This window comes from Pipistrellus hanaki (assembly GCF_964339955.1).
Source record: "Pipistrellus hanaki genome assembly, chromosome: X".
Classification (NCBI taxonomy): domain Eukaryota; kingdom Metazoa; phylum Chordata; class Mammalia; order Chiroptera; family Vespertilionidae; genus Pipistrellus; species Pipistrellus hanaki.
In genome coordinates, this window is record NC_140524.1 from 47016201 (window position 1) to 47035335 (window position 19135).

The 19135-nt window shown below is 40.0% G+C and overlaps 1 protein-coding gene across 5 annotated transcripts in view; it reads right to left on the bottom strand.

Annotated features, from left to right (window-relative positions):
• The window catches only part of VSIG1 (V-set and immunoglobulin domain containing 1), a 149317-nt gene that overhangs the window by 12956 nt on the left and 117226 nt on the right, over nt 1–19135 (bottom strand). For 4 of the 5 annotated variants that reach the window (XM_084870492.1, XM_084870494.1, XM_084870493.1 and 1 more), the window contains 2 exons: nt 18520–18683; nt 8251–8449 (listed from right to left, as the gene is read on the bottom strand). In XM_084870492.1, coding sequence (XP_084726618.1) covers nt 8251–8449; nt 18520–18683 — 363 coding nt within the window. Of the gene's footprint in view, nt 1–8250; nt 8450–14397; nt 14500–18519; nt 18684–19135 lie in introns of those variants that run through there. The other variant, XM_084870495.1, reaches the window with a different exon arrangement.

Genomic DNA, 19135 nt, shown 5'->3' on the forward strand with positions numbered 1-19135 from the left:
GAAAGATAGACATCACATGATCTCACTCGTTTGTGGAATATAATGAACGGCATAGACTGATGAACAAGAACAGACCCAGAGACTTAGTAATGTTGATCAGAACCTCAAACCTCAGGGAAGGAGGGGGTCGGGCAGAGTAAGGGGGATAAATCAACCAAGGGACTTATGTGCACATATATGAGTCTCATCAATGGACACAGATAACTGGGGGGTGGGGTATGAGTGGAGGGTAGGGGTAATGGGGAGATAAGAACACATATGTAAAATAATCATAATAATAATATTTAAAAAAGAAAGTATGAGGTAACCAGAACCCCAAGAACATCTGAGAACGTCTTTATGGCCATGCTAGCAATCATCAGCTGTAAGGTAATATAACCTGGGGCTATTGGGGAAGTATTTCTGGACTTCTGTTCCTAATCCTTCATGAGTGGGAGCCCTTACGTGGGCTGATCCCTCCTGCCCAATGTAGTCACTGATGATACCAAACACCTTGGTCATCCAGGAGGCCCACGGGTGGGGCAAGGAGGTATAATTACATAGGGGTCACTACCTAGCTTACTTTCTGTATGATACAAAATCAAACCACTGCTCTTTTGTGTGCAAAATTAAAGAGAGGTTTCTGGATTGTGAAGACATCAAAGGAAGGGGCCATCACTACTTCCTCCTGGGAGAGGTGCAGAAAAGGTAACAAAGACCTTGTCTATACAAAAAGAAATTAACAGCCATGGCCTAGAGCAAAGCATATCCTTACATGATATTATTCTACAAGGTCATTATAAATTTTCCCAGATTTGGGTTATCCCATTACCTATAATAGTTCCTCGCACCCTTGGGTATCAATAAAAAATCATCTTTTTGGTGCTTGGAGACAAAGGTAACACATCTATAGATATTTTAGAATACAACAGCATAATTTACAATTATCCCAAATACACAAACCAATTCTTTGAATGTCTGGCAGCAATTTAAAAATGACATGAAAGGATTTAATCCCTTCCACTGTGTAGAGGGCCCCCTGGGAAGGCACCTGAGCATTCTATATTGGCCCCTCTTGCCCTTTTGGCCAAGAGTGACCCTCTTCTCCTGGTCCAGTTGCCCACAGCTGTTGCCTGAACTTTCAGTTCATGCCGAGGTTGAAGCATCATGGTGGCTGGTACCACGGAGCTCTCTGCTGCCCAGTGGGGTGAGCTGGGCCCTCTCTGGAGAAGAAATATGGGTTCCCCAAAATATGAGATCAGTGCCTGGGCCTCGCCAGCAGGTGAGGGGATCCCCAGGCAGGTGCTGGGCATGGAGGCCATAGGGGCATAGGCTACCAAGGAGACAGAACTAAACCTCACATCACCCTGCTTGGCCCTGGAGAATGGCTGGTTAGCCAGAGAAGGGTAAGATTCATCAGGGAAGGAACAAGCTAAGACAGGCACAGTCGCAGAGGGGCCATCAGGAGAGAACTTGGGGGTCAACAGAGGTGGGGCAGAGATCCTTACCCTCCCCCCCCCCCCCGCAACTTGGCAGGCGTCTGAACCTTTACCCCTTCTGAGGGAGGTCTCCTGCCCCCATGGCTGCTTCACTTCCCATGCACAGCTCAAATCGGGGCCCAGGTAACAGGTAGAGACTTGACTGACAGCAGCTGCCCTCTCACTGCAACAAGACTTGTTTGAGAAGTCTTGTACCCATGGTATAGGCAAGTGGGTTTTTAATATCCAAGTCCAGCCTAGTACCAGGAATGCTCAGGCCCTTCTCAAGAAGGCAAATAATCCTTTCCACTAATACACACATGGTAAAATAAGACTGTTGTTGAGTTTGAGTTTTGAGAGTTGAGTGTTGAGTTTTTAAAATAAGACTGTTGTTGAGTGTTGAGTTTGAGAGTTGAACAGTCTTATTTTAAAATAAGACTGTTGTTGAGTGTTGAGTTTGAGAGTTGAATAGTAGCCAATTTCCCAAAGGAAATTAAATTGGCTAATGGAAATAAGCAAATATTCTAGAAAAACTGATTGTACTGTACAAAAAGCTGTTCCTAAAGTGTTAACAAAAATTCTTATTGGCAGAGCATCTCATAGTAAAATTGCGTAACATGTAATGAACCTAAAGCAATCATAGTTTAACGCAAATAATTAAAATCTAAAAGCTATCAAGACTACATTATAAAATTTCCAAAAGCCTCCTATTATTTATTTAAATTAAAAAAGGGGGTGACAGTGGAAAAATATCATGTAAGGAAAAATATGCTGAGAGTAAATTACATCTAGAAAATTTGTACTTTAGAAAATTAACCTTCATTTTAAATGCTAACAGCAAGATGCCCATGAAAAAAACACACATGGTGTCAAAACAAGCCAGAGGAAAATAATTTGGGAAGAAAAAAATGAGAAAGGATCCCAAGTCGAATTTATAGAGAATATCCCTTTATTAACTTTTGGTCGAGAATATGTTTGTATATTTTCAGAAAACAACTCCGAGACCATCTGGATTTCTGCAACAGAGAGGAATTGACAGGAGGGCTCCAGCCATGAAGACAGAAGAGAAACAGTTCAGAGATGGAAGACGCTGACGATGCCTCACCATACTAGAAGACAGCAGCTGTGTGTCACTGAAGGATGCCCAGGACCAAACCAGAGATGGTCGGACCTACATCACGACCATTTGTCCACCAACCAGATCTGAAATATCATGGCTGACATGTACACATAAGGAACATTGAAATTTGGACTCTAAAGAACTGTTGGCCCAGAAAGAAACAGACTGATTCATTTGCCTCTCAGCAAAACCATTATGGCTTGTCTCAGTTTCAGTTCTTACAAGGGTATTTCTGGATCACATGATCTCACACATCTAGGGGAAATAATAAACAACATAAATTGATGAACAAAAACATATCCAGAGAAAGAGAAGCAGCAATCAGACTGTCAAACCTTAGAGGGAAGTTAGGGTAGGATGTAGGTAAGGGAGAGAGATCAACCAAAGAACTTGTGTGCATGCATATAAGCCTAACCAGTGGCCATGGACAAGAGGGGGGTGGGGGTATATGTAGAGAGGGGTTTGAGATGGGAATGGGGGAATGAGGACCATTATGTGATACCAATCAATAAAAAAAAGAATATAGGAGGAGGCACAAGTTTTCAGGTAAAGAGTGGGAAGAAGGGAGGATTGAGGATGAGGTCAGTTGTGGACATACTGAATTTTAGCTGCTTATAAAACACCTCAATGGATAAGTCCTGTGGGAAATTGAAAATCTGAATCTCCTCACTCATCTTATAGCTCACAGCTTTTTCTAACCTCAGTCTGACAGAAAGATAGCTGCCTGAATGTGGAAACTTTCCAACTCATCTTCCTTATCTTAATTTGGATTTAAAGTCCTCCAAAGATGTAAGTTCTCTAACTTAAGCTAGACAGACCTTAATGCTCCAGACTTCCCAGCTTTCTGCTCTTGCTTGAAAGGTAGTAGTTAATAAAAGAGCTCTGGATCAACACAGAATACTGGCTCTGCACATTTACCCTGGATGTGTTTAGGAAAATAACCAAACATAGTCAAACCTCAGTTGACTCATCTGTAAAATGTAAATAGGTGATTATCTCAGCTCTGGCTAATCTGAATATATTGTATTTATATAAATGAAGCCATATTTATAGAACCTTGCACACGGAATTGCTGTTGGCCACGAGCAGAACTAATTCCCGCAGCTGCACTTTATAGCTTGCTACTGAAGTTAATCTTCCAATCTTAGATTCTAACTCACTGCACACATGAGCAAGTAAACAGATGGATATAACTATAGCACTTTGAAATACTTCGCCATCCCTATCTTTTAAACAGGTGTCGTTTCATTAAGATAAGTATTTTTTCTATGTACCTCTTCACTCTCTCTTCCTTTACACTGATTTTCTCAGATGGGGACAATTCATTGGCTATGCCTACCCTAAACAAACTATTTAACCAGAAGTCCATTGCAACTATCATTAGATTTAGATACTGCATTTTTTTAAATGGTGATTTTATAGCCTTTACAGCAGAATACAGCAATTTGAAAAGAAAATTAAATGGGATATTTTATCACAGTCAGACACCAGGACATGAATTAAATGATGGACAAAAACTTCAATGACTTGTATTCATTTCTTGAGCCCAGAATCAAATCTAGATAGGCATTTTATTTATTGTATTCCTGGACACATTTTCGTCCCAAACCTATATATTTTCTAAAACTACTGCATCACTATTGAATTGTCACTTCATTAGTTAAAACCCACAGTTTACTGCCAAAGCCATTGACCTATCATTTAACTTTTTTGCTTTCAACAGAATTGGGGTGGGAGTAAGAGGCTCACCTCAGAAAACAAAAGAAAATGCTTCAGCAATATCTCAAACCTTCTCTAAATATATCATTTTCTTTTATATGCAAAATTGCATAAGGAATTTGGCATATAAAAGAATTCTCATTCCAAATGCATACATAATACTTATGCAAACTTCCACTGGGTATTTTTCAGCGATTCGTTTTTCAAGGCTATCATACCTAATGGAGCTCTCCTAAATGAATGGTGTCCAAACCACCCGGGCCTTTGCTAATTGCTGTTTTCTTCACCTAAACTGTGTCCTGCTACCTCAGCCCCTTTTCTACCTTACACACTTTTACACATACTTCAATATTCAGTGCAAAAGTCACCTTCTCCAGAAAATCTTCATTTCCCCAAGACAGCTTTTAGTGCTTTCCCCTTTGTCTCACAGATCTCCTCTCCTACCTCCACTGTAAGTCTTTAAATTATATATCTGCCTCCCTCACTAGATTCTGAACTTTTGGAGGGCTCAGACCCTATCTTTTACATCTTTCTATCACTATTGCCTAACACAATAACTGGGCATGTGCTCAGGTTTATTGAATGAATTTACACATGAACAAGTAAATGCTTGGGATCAATGTCCACCACTGGGTAATAAAATGACTCTAAATGGTACATTGCTAGGAAGATTGATCTTTAAGGAAATATTCGCACTTCTTCCCACCATTGGACTGCCCCCATCATGCCCCTTCCCTCAGCAGGGTAAGCAGAACAGGGACTCATATACAATGGAACTTGGGAACTGTAACCAGCTGCTTCAATTTTTAGAGACAATTATCAATTTCAAAATATTCAAAAGCATTAACTTGTAGAATGCTTTTGTTTTGAGTCCAATTAATAAAAATAGAATTTTTGAGAGCTCCCAAGTAAACAAAGAAATCTACAGACCCTCTGCCTCTTACCTTTTCTGAATCCCAGATGCTTAAGGAAAAGTCATGACATAGTCATTGCATAAACAACTAACCCAAAGACTCATGGGAAAGAACAACTGAGAGAGAAAATTACCCTCAGCTTCTTATGGAAGTTGATTAGGGATTCTCTGAACTTTAAATTTAAGAATATTAACCTTTCTGCATAACTATCTCAGGACTATTCCAAGATCGGCGATAAAAAAGTTTGGCTTCTTCAGGCTGTTTCTAATCAGGACAACCCAAAGCCAGGGAGCAACAGAAATCCATTAGAGGACCAATCCATCAAATTCTTTGAACATGGACAGTATATCATTTAATATCCATAATAAACTTGTAAAAACAGGGTAGGAGTCATAACTCTATCTCAAATGGCCAGGAAAGGTGGACTGACTTGCCTGATGCCACAGAATAGCCAAGTAAGAGAACCTAGGTCTTCTGACTCAGAGCCTGAGGTGCTATCATCTATATCAGACCATTTAGTTTTCATGTAAATAACTAATCTTCCAAACTAGAACATCAACTTTACCCAGAAAGGGATTGTGTATGCTTATCTTGCCTTTTCTTGTACTCCAATGCCTAGCACAGGGCTCAGCAAAATAAAAATCAGTGTTCGATTACCAGGTTTGTAGATGCAGTAACAAACCTCACAGTACATGCATGGTGTATTTCTGGCATCACTTGAATGGCAAGCTCAGACAACTCTGGACATTTCTCCTAGGTGTTCACCTTGTTACAGATTGCTGCTTTTTCAAGCTACTCAATTGTCCAGTCACTGGTTTGATCTAGTTCTTCATTTCCTGTAATGGATGTACTCAGCTTGAAAAGAAAAATAACTAGATGAGCTCCATTTGGGGTTACTTAGAAGTGGGAAAGTCCTTAATTCAAATGGTTAGTTAGTCAGTGTTTACAGCCCTTTCATCCCTCCCTTCAGTACATCTGAAGGTTTGCACACAAGACTTGCTAGGCTGAAAGACAGGAGCAAAACTCCCATTGTCTTCTCAAATGGAGGTTGAAAGGAGCCCTAGAAATCTCTAAAGTTATGAATTTCGCAAAAGCAATAACCATGCCTCCAATGCTGTAAACTTTATGGCTTCTAGCACAAAGCAAGCAGGTAAAAAATACTGCATAAATGAACCACTCGAAATTCAGTTGAAGAATGGATATGACTTGCCCAGTGTCACATAATACATATTTGTATATAAGTAAAGTCATTCTCAACTCTGGCTTAACATGTGGTTCTTTTTCTAAATGGTGTTAATATTTAAATTTTTTGTTAAAGTATAGTTAGCATACAATAATATATTAGTTTCGTGTATATAAAAATTATTTGATATGTATATACCTTGTTATGTGATCACTACACTTAATTTTGTAACCAACTGTCACCATGCCAAGTTAGTAGAATTCTAGAGGCCTGGTGCACAAAATTCATGCAGGTGGGGGGTCCTTCAGCCTGGCCTGTGCCCTCGGGGGATGTCTGCAGGGATTGGGCCTAAACTGGCAGTCGGACATCTCTCTCGCAATCTGGAATGCCACGTGCACCAGTGACCATACTTTTCATACAGGTGAAAGGCATCCTGCTGTTGTATGGGCAGCTACATTTTTTTACCCTGATTATAAAAAGTAGTACATAACATGATCCTTCTAAGCCAGTAGTGCCATTTTCCCCATCTTATGGGAGGAAAAACTGAAGCAGAGAGAAGTTAAGTAATTGGCTTTGTCACAGTTATGTCAGAATCAGGGCTAACCACAAAATGTGCAAGCCAGAGTCCATGCATGTCATTGCTGCATCATCCTGTTTTTTCAGTGTTAGAGTAGCCTTGCCAGGTTTTAATTTTTAAATCTAAGACACTGTTCCCAATATATAGGATAGAGTCCCTAGGCTTGGCTGGTGATCAGGGCCAATCTGCTGGGCAACTGGCAGGCTTGGAAATCGGGGAGCCCCCATTAGCACCCACCTTGGCTGGCAGCCTGGCACCACCCACTCACCTGCCCCACCTCCCAATCGCCACTGCCAGTCACCTCCCAATCAGGGGCAGTTCCTGCATTGAGCTTCTTCCCCCTGGTGGTTAGTGTGCATCATAGCGACCTGTAGTTCTGCAGGTCATTCCACTGTTTGGTTTATTTGCATATTATGGTTTTATTATATAGGATTATTGACTATATTCTCTGTGCTGTACACTACATATCCACAGCTTGTTCATTTTATAACTGGAATTTTGTACCTCTTATTCCCCATTCACCCTTTTCACACACACACCCTCCTCTCTGGTAAACAAGAGTTTGTTCTCTGTACCTATAGGTCTATTTTTGTTTTGGTCCATCAATAAATGAATTAAAGAAGATGTGGTGTTTATATACACAGTGAAATATTACTCAGCAATAAAAAAGAATGAAATATTGCCATTTGCAACAACATGAGTGGACCTAGTGGGTATTAGGCTAAGTAGAATAAGTCAGACAGAGAGAGTTAAATACCATATGATTTCACTTATATGTGGAATCTAGAAAAACAATCCAAATAGTGTTAACATATTTAAAAAGGGAACTTCCTGCCTTTATTCAAAATAATGGTTTAATGGTGGAAATTGTAGCTGGCTTAGGAGAGGTAATAAATTAGAAGCTGTCTCCCCCAGGTAGGATTGGCTGTAATTTGAAGTCCCCAATGAAAGAGCTGCTAATGATCATTTAGTGGGGCTAGGCATTGTCCCATCTGTTCTTATTTTATCCTTTGGAAATAGGAATCCTTGGAGGTTGGGTCATCTACTGCTGTCTGTCATTTTGGCAGCCCTTTTGGTTTGGCAATTGTTTCAGCATGTTTTATGACTGATTTCTCACTGTTTCTATATGGGTTGGGTTAGAGGATGTGTCTCTAGTTCCGTGATAATTAAAGGAGCAGGGAGGATATTTCTCCTTGGGACTTAATTGGCACCATAATCCATGTCCCGGCTTATTCAAGTCCTAAGTTACTCCAAGAAAACCCATAAAAACTTGTCCATACCTAACACATTGACTCTGAGAATGCCTTGATTGTTGCCACTAAAATCCGGAGGGTTGTTAACATCGCAGTTGTAGGTGCCACTATCTGCTGGTTGCATGTGCAAAATAGTGATGGATGCATTATCTGGCTCATGGGATGCGACAATTCGATCTTTAAATCGCCCAATGGATGCAGCTTGTCCACCTTCATAATAGTAAATCTAGGACAAAAAAATGAGAAAAATGAGAACTGGAATATGTCCAGGGCAATGATAAACTACCTGGGAGCTCCCTACACAGTAGCATTTTATCCCCATCAGGGAACAGGTCCCTGTGGCAAAAGTTTTTCAACTCAGTGGAATACGTCAGCTTCTTCACAGCTTTACACTGCCATTACCTCATTTGTTCTCAAAGCAGCTTTGTGATGTCATTAGAGCAGCAAGGTATCATGGTCTTACATACAGTAGAGAGCTGGAGCTGATGGGATTCAACTCTTAAGTTCAAGAGATCAAGATACTCACCTGATGAGTCTACTTGGATGAAACACATTTTATAGGATACAAATGCCTGATGGGAAATCCAAAACCAGCACATCCCCTCCCCCCTCATCTCATATATACACCCACACTTTGTAAGCTTTTTAAAAATTGAGTTTATTTTACTCAGTGGGACTATCTGGTTTCCCTGAAAGTTAGAATATTCATGCTTTCCAACATACATACTCTTTTGGATAAGCAAACTTGGGTTCACCATGTTAGAATACCATTTCAAAAGAGAAAGGCTTCTGAGAAATCATCTAGTCCCATTTCTTTGTAATGGTGGTATGGGGATGGAACAATATAATCCAGAAAAGGTTCTAAAAAATGCTTAGTCAATGGAGCTACTATCTTTCTCCCCATGGGGCAGGAAGCAGAACTGGAATTATCATTTCCATAAGGGCATTCAAATCCAAAGAAATTAAATGACTTATGTAAAGCCATGGGATTTTTATTATTATAATTTAGTACATTTAAGAAAGATCTCGATTCTAGTCCCATCTTTATTTAAGAACATGGATATTTATATCATAATGGTAATGGTTGGAGCAGCATGGTGAGGTAGAAAGAGGCCTGGGTTTTAGCTATAGCTCTACCTCTGACTAACTGTGACAATGTCAAGGGAGGTGGCCTCTGGTCATGTCTCCATGGAAACCCCCTTTGTGATAAATAACAAAATTATTTAATCTTTCCAACCTTTAAATTTTTCCACATCTGAATATTCAAAGCAATATTCTCCTAAATATGATATGTATTCCCCAAGTATAGGCACATAAGTTGATTTTAGGTATTATATAAATGAAAACTTTTTAGAAAGAGACATATATGGCACATTAAATCTGTTAGTTCATGAATATTATTGCTTAGGCTGAATCTAAGATAGATATTTAAAAAATTTTAAGAAACCAAGTTAGTATAGAAAATATTAAATAATATGGCTTGTGTATACAAATATGACAAGAATCATGACTGACTGAAGCTTTGGAATCACTGATCCCTGGGGTTTCACAATCTATGTGAATGTGCAGTCTATGTACACACTTTATTAGTTTCATACAAATGTGTGTAATTGAAATATTTATTATGAAATAAATGGTTACTGCCCTTGTCCAGTGGAACTAATTAATATTTTCATAAAATCTACTTGAAGAGCTTTATGGTTCATTTAATTCACTCTCCTCGCTTTATAGTAGAAATTGAAGCACAGATAAGTTCATAGTTGAGACAGTTCTAGAATGCAGTTCTAATTTCTTGTGCAATGCTCCTACCTTAATAGGCTAATGAGAGTGAGAAGGTGATCAGCAAGCTGAAAGATGTTGTCTAGATAAATTCAAAAGCACTGTCTTTCAAGCAGAAAGCCAATATATTTTTAAACTAAGGCAGAAAGGTAGATTTTGAGGGGGAAATCAAAGGAAAAAGCATATTTAAAAAGATAACAACTGTCTCTCTCCTCTGGTTCTCTAATATCACCTAGCTTTTTTTTCCTGCCCTAAAATGAGTCACTTATAATTCAATTCATCCATTCATACCTACTGAAATTACTAACTTTTCTCCAGATGGGTGCTGTTTTACTGACAAACTAGAAAGCCAGTGTTAAGGTATTCAAGTGAGCCAAGAGGAAGTTCAACTCCTCAAATGTCTATTCCCTTCATTTGTGTTGACACTTAAGATATCTACCTTTTCATTTCACTAGCCAATATCGGGCTTATTTACTTTATAATCAACTACTTGAGATCCTGTGGATTCTTATCTGGGACACAGCCTGCAGTCCATGAAGGAAGCCCTTTACAACTTCAACTTCTGACCTATTCCCCTGTTCCCAGGAAGACTGGGGGTAGGACAACGTGTTTTATATTGATGTTTGAAGACACCACAATGAGATATGACACCAAGTTTTGCCTGTAATCCACAGTAAGTCTCAGAGGATCTAGGTGAAAGGGCTTTGTTTCTGCAGAGGTCAGGGGGCAAAGAGAGTGTTTTATGCCAAGACTAGGACATGAAAATAAGTCACTGTAAAATTCTCACATTTAGGCATGAATCAAGGTGAAATGATCAAATAATCATGAGGCCCTGAACTTGTAACTTCCTTATGAAAAGGACCTTCACCAATCCTTCTACCCCAACTCCTCACACTGGAGCTTATATTTTGCCCTCTCACAAATAATGCTAAAAGGTGTCAGGGACAGGATGGGTAAGTAGAGAGAATAATTGAGACCTAAAAGGGAAAGGACTTGGTCTTGAGATGCTGTGAAAGAAGGAACGTGCCCAGGGCTAGCCTGTTTTCAGACACATAGATAGACAGACTTTCTTTTGGGGAAGTCCATACTGTCACACTGACCTTATAAAGAAAAAAGAAATAGAATGTTTTCCTAAACCTGCTTATCTAATCATGCAGGAGGACTGCAACTTGATACCATTTTCCACAAAAGAATAATTCTTTTAAAAATCAAAGCTGAGCCAAAACTGGTATGGCTCAGTGGATAGAGCATTGGCCTGTGGACTGAAAGGTCCCAGGTTCGATTCCGGTCAAGGGCATGTACCTGGGTTGCAGGCACATCCCTGGTAGGGGGTGTGCAAGAGGCAGCTGATCAATGATTCTCTCTCATCGATGTTTCTAACTCTCTATCCCTCTCTCTTCCTCTCTGTTAAAAATCAATAAAATATATATTTTAAAAATCAAAGCTGAACAATGATCAAGGCCTGGTCATGACCCTGGGAGGCTTATATACTTTTCAAAGAAAATATATTATCAATTTAGAGATCAAAGCAATTGAGGTCCAGGAAAAGCCATGGATGTTCAATAAGCTACATCCTTGGTAAGGAGGGGTGCCTCCTTAAGTAGTGCTTGTTAATTTTATGCCCACTTGCCCTTTGTGGTTGTGTTTATGGCAGAATTTCCTACTTTGCCCCCAGGGTCCTCTCTGCCTGTCCATTGGTGATGCTAGAGGCTGAATGTGGAATCACAGGACCATATTTGTTATACGAAACCTGAGAGATCACTTAGTGATGGGTTCTAAGGTTGAGGAACCATAAGGAGCCAGATGGATATAAAAAATATGGTGAATGTCTGTGAGGGGCTGATGGATGGTGGTAAGATCAGAGAGAATACAATACAAACAATGCTTTGAAAGTGTGGAAACAAATAAAATACTGGGCTGGCCATCCATCCACTGGCCAAATCAGGCCCCAAGTCCTCCAGTTTGTAACCTCTGATTCATCCTCCTATATTACAGAAAAGGACCTGAAACCTCTCCAGGAAGTAATTTTCCCAAGGTCACACAATTTATAGTCAGACATGGAATTCAGACCTCCCTTCCAATTCTCACTGAACATATTGAAATAGCACTTATAATCCTGACTTAGGCAAGGAAGATGATTTACAGGCAACGTTCTCCTTTTGGGACCGTTCCATCTCCTACTCCAGCCTGACTCTTCATCTGCCAATTGATGCTATTTATTGGCATGATGCTTCTTCTCATGCTCAGTAGGTTCACCACACATTGCCTTCAACATCTGCCAGCTGCAAAAACTACCTTTCCTCTCCTACTATGCCAAGTTCCTATTCACATGAAGCCATGTATAATAGCTAGGAGCCAGATTTATCGAAAATGATTCTTTTCTCAACTTTGTGATGCTGCTCTCTAACTAGAGGTTGGAATATAAACAATAGGGTTGAAAGAATTCAGTCTACTTTCTGTTTGAGTCTAAGTTGCAGTTAATAAATGTTTTTAGCCTCCAGAGCTGATTTTGTGGGTTCATTTTGGAAATATGGAAGCATTAGAAGTCCACAGCAAACCATCCATTCATTCCCTTCCAGCCTCTTGTTTTCCTGCGCTGTTCATAAAGGGGTGAGCCACAGAAGTGGGGAATGAGTGTTAGGTAGCAAATGGTCTCAAGCCCAGAATTTTCTCTGGATTGTACTAGGAGAACTGGGATTGCATATAAAAGTGATGTAACACCAAAAGGAAGACTTTCTTTTCCACACCTTTCCCTTCCCAGCCTGTAATTTTCCTGAAATACCTAGTATTTAGGTAGCTTTTGGAGAGTGGAGACTGCTTAAATTATTTTCTTGGGAAAATAACAAAATAAATTGCTACCAGTCCATAACACCTTAACATTCAATTAATTTATCAAACTTAGCAAGAATAGACTCCCGAGGGAATGGGACACAGAATAGGTAACCTTTGATGGGAGGGGACAGTGGGAAGGGGAGAACTTATAGAGCTTCTCAATGAGTGTTACACTGGCATTTTGGACAGACAACCCTTTCTTATATGGGTCTATTCTATAAATTGCAAGACATTTAGTATCTCCTGCCACCATCCACCACGTGCCAGTATTGGCTCTCATTTATAACAATTAAACCAACATCCTTCCCCCTCATTTTAAAATGTCCCTGAGGAGATGGACACCTCTACTCTGTCAACATTTGAAAAGCATTTTATATAATGCTATCTGTTGAGAACAGAGTAGGTTGGGGGAATCTAGCAGCCAGAGAATATGAAGACACTAGATAATGGAAATGAATGGTCCACACTCTATGTGTGTTGGGGAGATGAGGATGGCAAAGGGTTTCTTCCACTATGGTTATTTTAGAAGAGTAAGTATTACCCTGTTTCCCCGAAAATAAGACAGTATCTTATATTAATTTTTTCTCCCAAAGTTGCGCTAGGTCTTATTTACTGAGGATGTCTTATTTTAGGGGAAACACGGGTATCTGAGAGACCCATATTAAGTAGAATCAAAGCCTGTTCTGTTCACAGGCTGAGGTCTCTGAAATTTACCAGTGACTGGATGGATGGAAGAGGCCACTGTTGTGATCAGAGGGGCACCAGACCACCTGAAACTTCTATGCTAGTCTGACCATCCCAGGATCTAGAGTCTTCGGGTAAGAGTTCCTACTGAGGAAGTGATCAACTGAAGCTGTTCATGTCTTCCAAGAAGCGGAATTTTCTAAGAGGAGAACCATGGTAATGAATATCCTGGCCTTCCTGGTCAGAAGATTTGTGGGATACTTCTGCAGAGCCTATTCGGCAAAGGAATCCCTTAGAGAGATAGTAAGAGATAGCATCCTCCTCTGGGTATTGGGAAACATTGGCCTTGGAGCCAACTGCTCCTTTAAAATACAATGATCTTGGTAGTGGGAGAATATGAGCCTATGGCAAGATTTGGCCACTGACCTGCTCAATAGGGCAGCAATAGACCCTGACCTTTTGGAGGAAGCTGAAAAGAACTGCAGACATCATTATGAGAAGGCTGTCTCAGTTTTGTCCAGGATTTGTGCTGATCTGGATTGTTACCAAACTCAGACCCTCCCTTATCACTCCTGAAAGCTAGTACCATTGCCTTAGAGACTCTAAAAAATTAAGGGGGCCGAAACCGGTTTGGCTCAGTGGTGGAGCGTCGGTCTGCGGACTGAGGGGTCCCAGGTGCGATTCCGGTCAAGGGCATGTACATTGGTTGCGGGCACATCCCTGGTAGGGGGTGTGCAAGAGGCAGCTGGTCGATGTTTCTCTCTCATCGACGTTTCTAGCTCTCTATCCCTCTCTTCTCCTCTCTGTAAAAAAAAATCAATAAAAAATATATATTTAAAAAATTAAGGGGTCCAGTAGTACACCAATAGGTATTCTTACCTGAGAGGTCCAGCTACATCTTCCCCGAGCGTCTCTTGCATGCGCCATTTTTAGACACTGACTGACTGCCTTTTCCTCCATACCCTCAGTATTGAGGCACGGGCTGTGCTGTGTTTGAGCAGAAATGGGTGGATCTGAGAGCCGAATGGTATACAGGCACACCAACCCAGGAGATGAATTGAATCACTCAGTGGTCACTCTGGCAACATCTTACTCCCATAAATCACAGAATTGTCTAATAGCATATCAGGCTCCTTTTATCACCCCCCAAAAGTCCTACCAGCCATTCCTATATTAACATACAACATGCTCTATAGAATTCTGAATGCATGGAAGTGTTCAAAGAGGAAACATTTGAAATAGAAGCCAAATTTTATTTTGGAAAAATATTATACATCTCAAAGGAAGATATCTGCAACCTCTTTGTTGAGCAGGTCTTTGTTCAAGGTAAGGAGCAGGCTTAGAAGGGGCCTACCTCCTCTCTTTAGTCACAGGTACCTGGAAGACAGCAGAACTGGAAACCAATTCTGGGCCAGGATACCCCCAAGAGTTCTGCCCAAGCTGTCCAGCTATACTAAGTGTATTTTGTTGGGCTGGGTTTTCTAGTGCCCATGACCCAGGGATATGGATGGAATAGGAATTTTGCAAAAATCACTATTTTGTGGGTAGTGTTGCTGACAATAATTCAACATTCGTTGAATGATTATGCGGAAAGCTTCCCAGTGCTTCACAAACATTATCTCATTAAATCTTGCAGCATTGTTCACAGTGGAGACAACCAAAGTGTCCTGCAATAGGGGATTGGCTAAAGAAGATGTGGTACATAAGCACAATGGAATACTACTGAGTCATAAGGAAAGACTAAATAATGTCATTTGTTACAACATGAATAGACCATGAAGATATAATGCTAAGTGAAATAAGTCAGAAAAAGCTAAGAACCATATTATTTCACTCATATATTGGATATAAAACTGAAAATTGTGGACACAAACAGAAGTGTGATGGTTGCCAGAGGGAAGGGGTGAAGGGCACCTAATATATAGTGGTAGAAAATGATTTGACTTTGGGTGGTGGACACACAGTGCAATGTACAGATCTAGTATCATAGACATCTACACCTGAAACCTATATGATCTTATTAACCAATGTCACCCCAATAAATTTAATAAAATCTTAAGCATTAAAAAAATCTTCACAGTAATCCTATGAGGTAGGTAAGTAACCCCATTCTACAGATAGGAAAACTAAACCTCTGAAAGGTCAAGTGACTTGTCTAAGGTCATCCAGCTAGCAAGTGAATGGAAGAACAATGAGTAGAACTGACATCCATTAGGAGGTTTCCACTGGGGCTCCAAAACTACTCATCTGGAAAAGCAGAGAGAAAAACATGCCTGTAGTATATGGAGGAAAATAGGGAAGAACTCAACTTCTCTAGATGCAGAAACCTAAGAATAGTTATAATGGGGCTCTTGTTGGGGAAAGGGGGAGGAAAAGAAAGCCTGCCTTTTCAGGGGTGATTTTCACTGTCTCCAAGCCAAGAGCGGGCCCTACTCCACTCTGTCTTCTATGTGGCCAACACACAAAAATAGGACAGGTCTCATACTCTTCAAGAAATACCTAGAATGTTTTATCATCAAGCAGCATATTCTCATTGATCAAGTGGTTCAGTGCAGAAGAATTCCTTTGATTTGGACATCCTAAAAGAGTAAATTATTTAAATTACTTGCTCTGCCTGTACCAGACATTTTGAAGACTGAGGTAAACGGCAAGTAAATAAGCTATTTAATAAGTACTTATTTGTTGCCAAAACTGGTTTGGCTCAGTGGATAGAGCGTCAGCCTGCAGACTGAAAGGTCCCAGGTTTGATTCCGGTCAAAAGCATGTACCTTGGCTGCAGGCACATCTTCAATAGGAGGTGTGCAAGAGGCAGCTGATCGATGACTCTCTCTCATCGATGTTTCTAACTCTCTATCCCACTCTCTTCCTCTCCGTAAAAAATCAATAAAATATATAAATAAATAAATATATAAATAAATAAATAAATAAATACTTATTTGTTAATAGATTTTCTTTCTAAAGTTGCTCTAAGAGATGTCCTTAAGCTCAAGTCACACTCAGTTCAATACCTATACCTTCTTCCTCTACATTTCTAGGTCTAGAAAAAAACTCATTGTTGGTCACAAGATCCTTTGACCCTGCATCTCCAAGCTCCTCACCAGCCATATAATTCAAACAAGAAGTGACCTTGTAAATTCCAGTGTCAGAAGAGACATACAGAAGAATTTGCATTTTTAAAATCAGAGTGGTATAGCCTGGCATCCAAACAATTGAGTACATCTTTATTTGAGGACCAAGCATAAAAAGCATTTCAAAATATATTGGCAAGACCTCTCTAAATACAGCCCCTATTGGCAAAATGAGAAGTACTTATAGAGAAAGAATATATTAAAAAGGTTAATTGGGAATGTAGATCTTAAAAAGGAAGAAACATTGTGTGATTATTGTCGCCCACAATTAAGAGAGTAGCCTTCTCTCTCAGTTGACTGCAACATGTGAGGTCTTAGGTTAGCACATTTTGGATGCTGAAAACTGGTGGACTTACTGTTGCTGCTGCTGCTGCTGATGTTGATAACAGTGTTCACAAGGGTGAAAACTTACAGAATTTATATTATTTTCAACTATTTTACATACATTATGTCAGTTGATTTCCCATGTAACCTGTAGAAAACTATTACAATTCTACCATATTTTAAGTAAGGCACAGAGTGATTCAGATATATGTCTGAGCAAAATTGTTGAACTTTGACTAGAGGGTGAAATTGATGAAATATCCTCTTAAATGGTATTTTCTGCTAAACAAATATTCAGGACCTCTTGTGAACAGCTAATTTAGCACCTCTAAAAGACTAATAATGGCTGAAGCAACTCTGGCTCAGGTATAGCTTCTTCAAGATAATGTCCTCCCCTCCCCCTCTCCCTCCTCCTTCCCCCTCCTCTCCCCCTCCCCCTCTCCTTCCTCCTCCTCCTCCTCCTCCTCCTCCTCCTCCTCCTCCTCCTCCTCCTCCTCCTCTTCCTTCTTCTTCTTCTTCTTCTTCTTCTTCTTCTTCTTCTTCTTCTTCTTCTTCTTCTTCTTCTTCTTCTTCTTCTTCTTCTTCACCTCTCCTCTGGACCTCCTGCAGCCCGCTTAGCTGGCTCTCCCTGTATATTTCTACTAATAAAATCCCTTCATTTCCTTCAAGGCCCAACTCAGCTACATCCAGCTAAATTACAAACCACATTGATTTATCTCTTCTCTAAACTTCTTATTTTGGATTATACATAGTTTTTTAAAAATCTTATGAAAGCCATGAACCTTGTCCCTCAAAGGATATCTGTCGGCATAAGTGCTTGCACACTAATGCATACACACACACACACACACATACACATACACACACATGCACACACCTGTGGTTAATATGTGGGTTAATTTAAGCATGGAGAAAACCTTGGAATAGACAGCTTGCTGGTAGAATCATTCTCCTCATTTGACTTTCATACACCTTCATCTGGCAACATCTTCCCCCAGACTCTAACCTACCCTCCCTATTTTCTAGCTTCATGCTGCCTTTGATTATGAGAGTTCTTCACTACCTTGGCCCTTTTCCACCCATCTAGGATTCTCATTCCACTAGGACTCAGTCTGACTCAGTGAGCTATCTCACTTAACAGGCAGATCCCAGATGTTAAGTTTGACAGAGATCTACAGATCAATTAGGACATGAATTTGAACGAGGGTCTTCTGTAAATAACAGTGAGGATGATTTTGGTGGGTGGAAGAAAATACTTTTAGAACTGTTTACTTCACCACTGAGAAGGACCATTCCTATCTCCTCTGGAATAACTGATATACTCAATGTCGACTTAAACAGAATTATGATAACAAGCTATAACTAAATATGAAGAGAAGATAAAGGCCAAGCCACTTACATGATGGTATTCCCTAAACAGATACCTTCAAAATTTTTGTATCTGATGTTCTACCACTATTGTTACTGTTTTAGTATTCCTTCACACACTGACTTCAACAGTTTATTCTAGAACTACCAAAGGGGAATAGTTTAGGAATAAAGTTCTTACAGAGATTGGCCGTGACTCCTTCTTATTGGATAATGACCACTGGATGGAAAGATTGTCCCTGGAGGCCACAGTGCTGGTGTAGGTGCAGATGAGAGTGACATTATAGCCAACAGTCACGTTCACGACACGGTTTGGGATGGTCACTTGCACCACATTAACTTGACCTGAAAAGATAATCATCAAAAAGGTAATGGTACACACTCATATTCTGATGATACTTATTAATTACAAAGCACTTTCAATGACATCTTATTTGAGGAATCCAAGGTGAAGAGGAAAAGGTAGAAGAAACAATAGAGGAAAGCTGAGCAAGCAATTGGCATAGGGTAGGATAATTTTTAACAAATTACTATGTGAAGAAACTCAAATCCTACATGATGATGAGGTGATAGATGGCCTTGAACGTTGTCTGGGGATCCACAAAGGTCCTTGAGTATGGAAAACAACAAATCCAGTTTTCTCAGATCTGAAGGGTCCCTAGTATATTGGACTTTCCATTTTAAAACCAGGTAATAAAAATAAATAAATAAAACCAGGTAAGTCTCAATCAAACCATACTGGTTTACTAGGACTTTCAGTGCTTAAACCAGAAAAGTCCCAGGAAAACTAGGACAAG